The sequence below is a fragment of the Brachyistius frenatus genome, unplaced genomic scaffold, assembly GCF_029030835.1.
Source record: "Brachyistius frenatus isolate BFR_SWC_R1_liver_20210118 unplaced genomic scaffold, ASM2903083v1 Contig_72, whole genome shotgun sequence".
Classification (NCBI taxonomy): domain Eukaryota; kingdom Metazoa; phylum Chordata; class Actinopteri; family Embiotocidae; genus Brachyistius; species Brachyistius frenatus.
In genome coordinates, this window is record NW_027210671.1 from 1776937 (window position 1) to 1789694 (window position 12758).

Here is a 12758-nt window from a genome sequence, read left to right on the forward strand (position 1 = left end):
CTGCTGCATTCCCACTCATTTGATTTACTCATGGCTGAAACGATGAGTCACAGCATTTAAGTGTGTATCATATCCATTAAATGAAAGCTTACTGTGAAACACTATCTCAGAAGAAGCCTCTCTGTTAGCGTTCATTGAAAAAGCTTCACCAGCTGGTCACAGAATAACAGGGGACCTGACGACAATACACAACATGAATCATCAGCCGTGGTTAAAATACAACTATTCACAAACATGCAATAAATACTGCAGTGTTACTGAGCATTCATTTTTAATATGAATTCATGTTAATTAATTTCTCTCATTCACAAGTGTCACTGCTATGGCAAGGCAAAAACAACTTTGACTATATTTCCCCCCTTGGCCTCTTAGCATAATATTCATGGTTCCATTCAATCACTATGATGTACTTAAGGCTGCCTGAAGCCAGTTGCTAGGAGCTGCAGGAAAAAAAGGGACCATAATCTATCCTTGTGCTTACGTCCACCTTTTCCACCTTAATATTATGCTAACACCCACTCGAATGAAGCGGAGCGTCCTCTCCATTCAGTGACCAAACAGCAGTGAAGCAGCAGACACTGCTGCTTGGTCAGTATCTGTTTCAAAACACTCCAGGGAAAAATTAAACCACAATGAAACTAGCAGTGTTTAACCCAGCACGCACACAGAACAGCCAATCTGTGCCGTTCTCCAACAAACACACGGCAGCATTTAAGCATTTTCTTACCGTGTAAAGCCCAATCCTGCACAAGGCAAGGGAGAGCTGCATGTGCTCCGACATTGTGCTCAACAACAAGCGTAACCCCCGGCAACAAACAACCCAAGCCTCTGGAGTAAGTGAATGGATGGAGGAGGATCAGGAGTAGCTGAGCACAACCGTGCCGGGTCAACAACACGAGAACAGCCTTTCACCATCTCACGTTCAGTCGATTCATCTTTTAAATTGGAGATTTAGCTACAGTGATGTGTTGTTACGCGCGAAGAAGAGCAGGATTGAAGATTGTATTGTGTTTACTTCCTGTATTCATTCATAGAAAGATAACAAAAAAAACTATTACAACTAGGATCAGCAGACAGACACAAGCTTAAGATTAGTTTGGGAGGATCTCTCTCTCCGCAGTGATTAAGGACTCACTGACAACTAGGGATCCAGAATAAGACTGCAAATTGGATTAGTCACCATTACACACCCACACACTATGTCCATACTGTACACACAGCTTTATGAAGTATGAAAACCATAGCTTTTTATGCATGGAGGAGGATGAAAGGATCGACCACTTGAGCTTGCAGCGGTCATGGGGATTTCAACAAATGTTGTGGGACGTTCTGTCAGGAGCCTGTTCATGGAGAACTGAGTCATGTTCAAATAGCTTGTTTTGGTCAGGTCAGCCGTTTAGTAACGGTTACTGCCACCACCTGCTGATCTAATGCAGTTATACAATATTCAGATGTAATTCTATAAGGCTTCATGATAGCTAATTACATCGACGGACAAACCAGATTTCGAACGGATTCACTTCTTTGAAAAATGCAAACATCACACTGCTGCATGTAACATGTGCCTCGAAGTAAACTAAACGTCATGTTTGGCTTCTATCTTCTGCTCCGGCTGTTATTCAAACTTTGGAAAGGAAACGTGACAACAGGACAAGGACCATTGTCCCCGTCCTCACTGCAGTGACTAATTGGCTTTCTGCATCTCCACATTCATTAAGGAGAAAACATTAACACACACTGAATTTGGCGTGTTGTCGAATCCTTTCTGGTCCTGTAAGTCAGTACAGGTACAGGTAGGAACAGGGACGATCAGACCACATCCAAAAATTGTTACAATAAACTACCATTATTTTAATCCAATGGCGTTCAGTTATTTATACTTTATATAACATAAAGATTATCATTCCACAGTGCAGCTAAAGAAGTATATACTTATTTCAGATTAGTTCTCGATGAGATCCAAATGCATTCTTGTTAGTCATCAGGTTGAAAACCAAAGCATAAGGAAAACTGAGTCTCTTTTGCCTTAGATTGGCATCATATCATTCCTGACTTCCTGCATTAAAATCCAGCACTGAATGTTTCTCACATTGCTTTTTCTCTCCCTCTCTAAATCGTGCCTATACTTAAATCATAGTGCAAGTTTGTATAGTAGATATCTTCTTTTGTAATGCAACTCCTGGTGTAACAGTATATGATGATAGCCTGTTGTACAGCACTTTCTTCAGTCTGACTGCAGCTCAGCAAGATGCACTGCCCTATGGAAGCCTTGAATCACTAATAAAGCTCTCATTATCAAACTGCACTTGTTTATAGCTTTGATGGACCCAACCCACAATTTTTCAAATAAAATTAGAGCAGAATAATAAATCACTGACGAGTCCGCTAGTGAGAAAAAGCTTTTGTAGGACGTAGTGAGGGAAGTGACAATCAATAAAAAGACATGAAAACAGTTCACAAACATTGTTTTAGAGAAACAGTCCATCAACTTATACAGATGTCGATATAAAAGGAAGTCAAAGTGCCTGTACTTGATCATGATCACAGCATTATGAAACCCCATTACCTCCAACAGCAACACTGAGGCTGCTGCAGCCCGAGATGCTGACTCACTAGCACTCTCCACAGACACAGGGGAATCACTGCAATGAGCTTACCAGCAGACACAAAAACTGCCTGACATCCTCCTTGTAGGTTAAAATCAGCCATAGAGGTTCAGGAGTGCTGTTGTGCCCACAAAGGTATTTCACATTACAGCTGGAGGCTGTGCACTTTAAATAAAAGGGCAGGTTTAAGGAACTATGGTCAACTTGACCAAACTTCAGGTAAATATCAATTCATATCCATTTAAAATGAAACCTGAGTTTGGATTAAGTAAATGATTAATATCCATCTGCCAATAAAAGGCGCGCACATTGTTAAAATATTTTGTAAGCGCTCTTATCTGCAGTCAGTAGGCCATTTATGTTGACCTCAGAAAAGTACTTGGTGGAGATGAAGGTGTGTAACACGGTCAGATAGGGGACAAGACTGAGGAAAAGTTACAGCAGCCTTGTATCCCATGTGCCAAAAAGCTAATTCCATTTGCTGCCAAGAACTTCCCATCAGCTCTCTTTCCTCTGTGTTGCCTCTACGAGATGTCAATCTGCCACAGCCTGCTGTGTGCCCTTGGATGGGAGATCTGCTCCGAAATACAGTTGGTCAGCCAAAAGGCACGCAGGCTTCAATATATTTTCATAAAGGTGTGATCTTTATGCTGAATGGGTAAACAATAGCATGACTATTTTAAAATGTGTATTGCTGCATAGCTGTGTTCTGCTACATTCCTTAAGAAATCTGCAGAACAACACGCCATCCTCCGAGCTTTTAACTCCTGTAAGCTAGTTGGATCAAGTGCTAAAATGCTTTCGGCATAATGACAGCAATCGTCAGAAGAAATGTCACAGTTCAAATTATATATTTTTGAAGCGCAAAGAACTAAATACAAATCCCTGCAATAACACCAAAAAATAAGCCTCCTTTAAACTGCACTGTTACTTTTCATTTCATTAATTTTAAACATAGAAATGGAAAGAAACAGGTATTGTGGCATTTGCAAATGTTTGGGGACACAAACATATTCAGGAAATGAATTAAGGTCTAACAAGTTCATGAGGCTCTGAGGCTTTACAAGTAGGAGGGTGCATAAACTCTTGCACATGCCACAGGTACTGTAAAAGTTTTCTCAGGGATGCCCAAACTTTTGCATACAAATGTATACTTCTTCAAAGTTCATATGAACTTTTTGACCCTTTTTGGGAACGTGTCTTCTTCACAAACTGAATTTTAATTCTAGCTATTTGATGCCAATTCACATAGAGTTGTTAAAAAATGTTTCACACTGTACAATTGTGTTCAGTAATAAGAACTACATTAGGATATCATCGAGGAACACGTCACATCAATTTGATAAAGATGGTCAGCAAAACTCTTTTCACACCTGCTGAGAATTCATTCACAACTGAGCTTAAAATCATAAATATACAACCTTTATCGTTTCAGAATAAAATCAGCCAAACCAGGCCATGTTAAATAAGTTTTAATGCTGTCGCAGTCTACATACCAGGGTTTCCCCACCATTGTAACACTTAGGGCATAGCGGCCAACACTTATTTCACAGCGCCTTAGCAGAATGAACATAAAAAACTATGCCGAATGCGTAGGTTGACTGCAGTCTAGACAGAGAGACAGAGTGTGTGTGTGATGGTGAGGTGGCAAGTGGCAGAGTATGAAGTTAGCGGTGTGAACGTAGCAGTGCAGTGTGTGTACAGTTTAAGCTGTCGGTGATAAAAACCCAAACCATGTCCACATGTCTTGATTGCCACCTGCTGATTAAAGTAAAGGGAGTTAGCCTCAGAGTTAGCAACAATGCAATAGCCTAACCGGACCAGACTTACTTAAAGTGGACTGTTCTTTAAGGTGGACCAGCTATTCTTATTTTAGTGACAAGCTCAGTCGCTCCTGAACAGAGAACGGAGAAATGTCTGTCTGCTGAGTCTGGCTTGTTTGTAACGTAAATTAAAACTCGTCAAACTCTTGTCAAGTTAGTTTCAGGCTGAGAAAGCAGGCCTCGTCCAATTAAAGAACGAGACTGATAAGAGTATTTATCAGATAAAAATAACATTTTAGCAATGGGAGGATAAGAAAATCACACTTCAAATCAATTCATTATGAGCTTTGTTTTACCAGTATTTGTATTTCACACAGTGCATTCTTTAAATAAACATTGTAATGATATTAGTCTCGTCAACTAACTTCCCAAAGCCCAGCACTGCTACCAAAGCACCCAAGGCTCCAGAAACCAGGGAAAAGCCTGCAAACAACAACTACACAAAAAGAAAAAGAAAAAAAAGACAACGTAAACAGGTGGCAGACAGCCTCAGTAATCATTTAAAAATGACTGAAAACATTTAAGTAGTTAATAAGAATGACGAGCTGAATAACTGCCTTTTCAGTTTGGTACATCTGTACTCTGGTAAGAAATATGAAAAGATGAAATACTCAGCTTACCATCTTCTTTTAAGTCTGCATTTTCGTTTTCCCCCGACTGCTCATAGTTAAACCAAATGTTATTTATTCACTTGCATGTGTTCATGACATCAAATTGATTACCCAATAGAGCTTCTGGCATTACTTTAATTCAAGTACAATGCAAAAAATAATCCATCAATAAACTGTGAAATATGTCAACCGTTCAACAACAAAATCATCAAAGCATTGAAGTCAGTCAATTTATCAAATATTCCATGCAACCCTTGAAATTACATCAAGATACAGTCGTATAATTAGTTAAATAAACAAACCTAAGTTTAAATAGCTTCTTTTCCCTAAATGCCTCCCCCTGTTTATTCTTTTTGAACATAGGTCAGCTGCATGGACCAGGTTATAAGCAGTCGAGAATGTGCTTGGTTATCCCATGATGACTCTATGGCTTGAAGTCAACGCCTGGTGGTTGTTGTCACTGAGTTTTTTGGCATAATTTTAATTACAGGAAAATAAACTGGTTATTCAACACCAGACAGAATGAATACTTTTTACAACATCACACATCTGTCTTTGTAAAGAACAGGGCTCAAATATAACATGAAGACCAGTTCACCTGGGGGGTTTATTCATTCACATGTAGCAGAAAAATAACTCACCATCAAAGGCAAATGTTGTGTATGGTTGCTGTGAATTTGCCTACACCCATAAATGAGCACAAATAATGCATTCACAAAAGAGGTTTCCATTTACAAAACACGTGCCTGCTACAGCAAAACTTAATAATAATGCTGTATGCTCTTGTATAAATTATACCAAAAAAATTAACAACACAAGCCTGGATATGTTGATGGACCTGCGAGGTCCACAACCGGTTCGGGCCCAACAGTTGGCCACACAGTGCAATTGCAATTTGGTAAGGCTGTACCATGGCAACAGCCAGCAACAAATTCCTCTCTCAATGCTGCAGTTTTGTGTGGTCTTTTTTAACACTGTGCTGACCATGCAGAAGTCCAGTCCCTTCAAAATTCTCCAGCTCCCAGCTGGAACAGAATCTGCCATGGAGCAGATCTCTACAACGGTCAGAATCCAAACCATTGTTATTACTCTGCAATGTGCAATAATGATCTGCTTCCTGTTCATCCCAGGTACCCTTATAGGCCAAGCCTGGTCTAAAACTTCATATAGCAACACAACACAAGACTAGCATAATTAATAAAGGTTTGGAAAACTGTTCCGATTGATTTATATGAAAGAGAGAGACATAGTTTAGGCCTAGGTTTTGTGCCAGGTCTCCAGTGTTGCACAGCAGGAAAGGAGGCCCTGCGCCTATTGAGTGCCTGACCTCAGAGGACGGCCAAGCACTCGGCTCCAACAGGCCACAGAGTTACAGCTGTGTTTGTCGCAGAAAATCTTAAATCCTTCAAGCATGTCGGCTGGGAAAGTACTTTTTTTCCCCTCCAGATATAAACATAAAGCTTAAATATGCAGCTTTGGGTAATGATATTTTTCCAGTCTGTCCAAATATATTGGACGTTGTAGCTTATTGGACTTTGCAACAACTGTTCCCGAACGATGTGAAGTGTAGATGAATAAATAATGTCCCGTCCATAGAGCACATCAAACAGAGTTGAGGGTGAAACTGATTTCATTCATTTTATGTCACGAGGTCCGCTTTTTTTTTTTTTGCTCCTGTGACTCTTGTGTTTACCCTTTGACACCACCAACTTCCAATAAACATCTAACAGAGTTTACAGAGTAACTCGAGTAAACTCTGAAAGTGACACTTTTGGTCAACCCACAGAAAGATGTATTACTCTGAGGCCAGAAGCCAGAGACGAGCTGGACATTAATAGTACAGCTGTTCTGGTGGCAGTTGCTGGAAAGGACTTTGTAATCGTGACTCAAGAAGAGTCCCAGTGAAGTCAAAGTTCAAAGTCCCTCCCAGGTCTCACATCTTAGGAGGCCCATTATAAACAATCTGATAACACTGGGTGGGCAAGTTCCTCTGCATTTCACACAGTCACTCTGTCCCCTCCTGTGAGGTGATAACACAATGTCCAAGTCCACTCTTTCCTCCGACTTTATAAACTCCCAGGGAAAGCCTGTCGGTTACAGCTTCCTCTCTATTGTTGCACTGTTTCAGCAGCACCCATCCCATCTCTACAATGTGGGCAAAGGCCCAAAAACCATAATCCCCCTGCCCAAAGTTGGTACAGTGGCCCGGACTGAAATCAACCCTTTTGGTCAAAAGGTATTACAAAAAAATATGCAGGGGACTAACATCTGAAACCACAGCAGTGAAGGTCTGCCTCACTTTGAGTAACATAATGACCTGGAGTAACCTAATCCAACACTGAATGCAGCTTTATCCTCAGCAGCACAGAGTTTGGTGGAAAATAACAGCTTCGTGGCACATTATAACGCCAGCAGGGCTTTAAAGCTGAGGCTAGTTGGCCGGTTACCGTGTTTCAGCATGAAAACAGACCGGGCTCTGGGCTCCGGGTCAACCGGTTAGACTCCGCTCACACACCACCGGTAGGCAAACGCTGCAGTCCCTTTACCTGAAAACATCAGCATGACACAACACGAGGTGCTCCACCTGATAGCACATAGATACGTTAACAACAATAAGGAAACACCTGACGCCAACTGTTGATAGTCATCAGCCCTACCACCAAGAAACCAAACATTACAAGGGAGTCTTTCATTTGGCATAAACAGTACCACAGCATTTCGAGTCATTTCCTTACCAGATAATCCATGTACTATCGCTGGCCAGACACAGCAGCACGAACTGCCTTTGTAGTAATCCCGTTTTTTGTTGTTGTTGTTTTTTGCTTCAATGAGTCCAAAATGTAAAGGATTTGACCCCCACGTCGCTTCGTATTCCCCGCCTTTCGACAGCCACAGCAAAAATAAAAAAGCAGCCTTTCGTGGGTTCACAAGCAGGAATTTCCGCCGGATTCCTCGCTAACAAGACAAGTTTTAGCTCAGCGACGACCGAGTTTGTGTTAAAAAAAACACGACGGCCGCTGTGTTTGTGTGTTGTTGTTTTTTTTCCTGAATAAACAGCCCCTTTTCCACCAGGCTGACTTCCAGTATTTTATCACACAATATCAGTTGAGGAAACTAACGAAGCCTACACCGCTACGTCACGCACGTCGCTTTGCGCACGCAGCGCGGTCACATGATCAAACACATGGTGGCTATTTTCATTGAGGGAGAACCGCTGCTGAAACGGTGTCTCTTTCAAATCTGCTGCTCTTCATTTTAAGGATGTATTCCCAAACAGCAGACAGAGATCATTTGTGGACATTGTGAATTTTTATTATTATTATTACAGTAATGAGACATAATTCCACTCACCTTGTCGAGGAGAGAAATTTGCCACATCCTTATGTGTGCTACTACACCAAAGGTACAGATCTATATATATAAATCGTAAAACATTGAAGATGGGGCTCAGCTGTGACTTTCATGGGTAGAAGGCAGATTTTTAGGTAATCTGGCAGCATGAATGGAATATAAACATTTATGTCAGTCTTTTATTAGGCTAATATAGATCATATGTTACACACTTGTCAGGTTTTTGTGTGTAATAGTCTACAAAGTAAGATGTATTTATAGCCTAGTAAGATTAATATAAAAAGTCTAATTTCCCTCAGAAGTGTAGTGGAGGTGTAAAGTAGCTTAACATTGAAACGCTCAAGTACAAACTACCTTAAAAATATTCTTAGTTACATACCATCAATGGTACGTCTTCTGTTATATAGTTGTTATATAACAGAAGACGTTTTTGTGTACACAGATATGGAAATCGTGATGGTCAAAAAGTTTGTGTTGAAAAACCTGAAATTTTCAAACCCCCCACCAAATACATGAACCTAAGTCTTCCACAAACTCAGTGAAAACTCTGATATTGTACAATCAGATCTTTGTGATGAATTATAATTTGTTTTATTTTACAGTTTGAACAAGTAAACCAACACCAAACTAAAGAGTCTGACTGTTCATGCAGTTGCAGCATTCCACAGTAGTATTAAGCTTTTGAGCAGCACAAAATCCAACAGCCTCTGACAGAATATATTACACAGTACAAAATTAATAAAAAGGTAACACAGCAAGTACAAACATAGATCAAAGTGAAAGACTGGTTCCTAACTAGAACTGTAATGGTTAAAAGAAGAGGACAGAGCATCCGGAAAGTATTCACAGCGCTTCACTTTTTATACATTTTCTTATGTTACAGCTTTATTCCAAAATGGATTAAATTCATTTTTTTCCCCTCAAAATTCTACACACAATATCCTGTAATGACAAAGTGAAAATAGTTTGTTTAAAATTTTTGCAAATCTATTAAAAATAAACAACGAAAATATAACACGTACATAAGTATTCACAGCCTTTACTCAATACTTTGTTGAAGCACCTTTGGCAGAAATTACAGCCTCAAGTCTTTTTGAGTATGATGCTATAAGCGTGGCACACCTATTCTTGGGCAGTTTCTCCCATTCTTCTGATGGACCTCTCAAGCTCCATCAGGTTGGATGGGGAGCATCGGTGTGCAGCCATTTTCAGATCTCTCCAGAGATGTTCAATCGGGTTCAAGTCTGGGCTCTGGCTGGTTGTCCCGTAGCCATTCACAGAGTTGTCCCGAAGCCATTCCTTTGTTATCTTGGCTGTGTGCTTCGGGTCGTTGTCCTGTTGGAAGATGAACCTTCACCCCAGTCTGAGGTCCAGAGCGCTCTGGAGCAGGTTTTCATCAAGGATGTCTTTGTACATTACTGCATTCATCTTTCCCTCCATCCTGACTAGTCTCCCAGTTCCTGCCGCTGAAAAACATCCCCACAGTATGATGCTGCCACCACCATGCTTCACCGTAGAGATGGTATTGGCCAGGTGATGAGCGGTGCCTGGTTTCCTCCAAACATGACGCTTGGCATTCAGGCCAAAGAGTTCAATCTTTGTTTCATCAGACCAGAGTGCATAGTTTCTCATGGTCTGACAGTCCTTCAGGTGCCTTTTGGTAAACTCCAGGTGGGCTGTCATGTTCCTTTTACTGAGGAGTGGCTTCCGTCTGGCCACTCTACCATACAGGCCTGCTTGGTGGAGTGCTGCAGAGATGGTTGTCCTTCTGGAAGGTTCTCCTCTCTTCACAGAGCAACGTTGGAGCTCTGTCAGAGTGACCATCGGGTTCTTGGTCACCTCCCTGACTGAGGCCCTTCTCCCCCGATCGCTCAGTTTGGCCGGGCGGCCGACTCTAGGAAGAGTCCTGGTGGTTCCAAACTTCTTCCATTTACAGATGATGAAGGCCACTGTGCTCATTGGGACCTTCAATGCTGCAGAAATGTTTCTGTACCCTTCCCCAGACCTGTGCCTCTTGATACAATCCTGTCTCGGAGGTCAACAGACAATGCTTTGGACTTCATGGCTTGGTTTGTGCTCTGACATGCACTGTCAACTGTGGGACCTTATATAGACGGTGTGTGTCTTTCCAAATCATGTCCAATCAACTGAATTTACCACAAGTGGACTCCAATCAAGTTGTAGGAACATCTCAAGGATGATCAGTGGAAACAGGATGCACCTGAGCTCAATTTTGAGTGTAATGGCAAAGGCTGTGAATACTTATGTACATGTGATTTGTTCGTTTCTGATTTTTAATAGATTTGCAAAAATTTCAAAAAACATTATTTCACATTGTCATTATGGGGTATTGTGTGTAGAATTTTGAGGGGAAAAAAATGAATTTAATCCATTTTGGAATAAGGCTGTAACATAACAAAATGTGGAAAAAAGTGAAGCGCTGTGAATACTTTCCGGATGCACTGTAGATAGAATGTGCATATGGTAGATGCATACAAAACAGTGTATCAAGTGTGAAAACGACATCTGAGTCATCCAGGTTTGTTATGTTTCAGTAAATGTTGTGCTGTATTTCATCATTTGTAGGTGCGATGATTCAGAACATCTTACCATAAAGAGTAATTTAAAATAAATCTGATTCAAGTTGATGAAGCATGACACAAGGCACCCTTCAGGAATATATTTCAGGACTCCTATTACCTTCCCCAACGGTCTGCAAAGAAAAGAAAAAAATTATCTGTGGACTTGGATAGCCATTATAACATAGGACGAAAATAACCGGACAAAAGTGAACAAGAATTATCTAGTGGGAGGCAAAATTAAAGCCCAGAGAAACTATGTGATATCATCCCGATCAGAGTAACTGTATAAATCACAAGTCTGCAAATGTGATGCAAGCTGCATACTAAAGTGATTCCTGCTCCCCGGAGACCCCACTCCTCTTCAATATTTCATAGGATGTGCTATAAAGGAAACTCCCTGAACTCAGTTAAGTGGAAGTATAACTGGATGTCCCGTGAACCTGTCTTAAAAGGTACACAGAGAGTTAAGGAGACACAAAAGGGCATAATTGCATTTGATTTACAGAATATTTCTAGTGTGTGTAAATTGAGTGTTGTCTTCTTCAGGATATCTGACCAAGTTGAATGTGAGAGGGGAGACCTCTGGTGGCCTGTAGAAACATGGTTGCGTTATATATCACGTTCATTTGGATAAGGCTTTTTGTCCAACATGGCTTGCATTTTTCCGCACATGCAGACATCAGGAGTGATTGATTTGGGTCTAAATGTTTTGTTCAAGGACATTTCAACATATAGAGAAATGGAGCCTGAAGGCCACAAAACCCCCACGAATTATGACCAACCTGCTGTGCCACCTGAGCTACAACCGCCTCTATAATTTCTATAAATAAAAGGCCATACACTAACATATCAGTGATCACATTTCATATTCAGTGCAAAGCTGTTGCTTAATTTGGGTGTTTTGCACCAACCGTAATGTAAAGAACACATCATCTTACAATCTGAAAAAAAAAGGCCACAAGGGGGCAGTATCTACTAAAGTAGAAATGCACATCATCGTTCCAGGCCTTATGGTGTCTGATCCACATCTTTCCCAAAGGAAATGGTTTGCTTATGTAAAATGGGGGGGTTTAGCTTGTGCATATTTATTTGTGTAGAAAAAAAAAAAAAAGGATTACTTGGACTCATGATATAAAAGCAAACAATCAGTTAATGTAACTTTTTTATTTTTATTTTTAATAGTCCACAAATAAAGAAAACAGCTTTCAGTTTAGAGATTTTGGGTTATCCTTGTGGTCTTGGATTACAAACAGTATTTGCAAGCAGATCACCATCAAAATCAGAAACTTAAGATGTGAATGTAGTCAGAGAAAGCTATTTGAAGACATCTAAATACTGCCTAATAAATATTTCAAACAATTACAGAAAATTGGAGCTTCCTCAAAGAATTGTTGTTGAGGACCATTAAATAGATTACAGACTGAAACACAAAAACAAAGAATTGAAAACAATACTTATGAGTTTTTTTTAGTGGTTCCATAAGGCAGGTTTCATGAGGAGGTTTTATAGACTGCCAGCCCTGAAACTGTTAAAGGACGCTTTCTGCATCACACATTCATAAATCAAATTATCCCATATAAATAACAGAATAAAACTTTATCAGTGCAAAAATATACTTTATATGCCCTTGAGGCGGATGGACAAATTAAGAATCCCTATTCTTCTGTGATTGTGTTTAATGTTGTTTGAAACTGCACAGTTGAAAAACATTGCAGATTAATTGATGGGACCTTGATCTAATTTTGAGCTATTGATCATGGGTGTCTGGGCTTCAAAGCAAATTCT

General features: G+C 40.4%; 1 protein-coding gene across 3 annotated transcripts in view; it reads right to left on the reverse strand.

Moving 5' to 3' along the window:
• The window catches only part of LOC138626308 (ADP-ribosylation factor-like protein 15), a 155379-nt gene that overhangs the window by 88590 nt on the left and 54031 nt on the right, over positions 1 to 12758 (reverse strand). The window contains exon 1 of one of the 3 annotated variants that reach the window (XM_069707869.1): positions 7776 to 8159. The exons of 1 other annotated variant lie outside the window; for it this stretch is intronic. In XM_069707869.1, coding sequence (XP_069563970.1) covers positions 7776 to 7787 — 12 coding nt within the window. In that variant the 5' untranslated portion in view covers positions 7788 to 8159. Of the gene's footprint in view, positions 1 to 727; positions 820 to 7775; positions 8160 to 12758 lie in introns of those variants that run through there. One more of the 3 variants, XM_069707868.1, reaches the window with a different exon arrangement.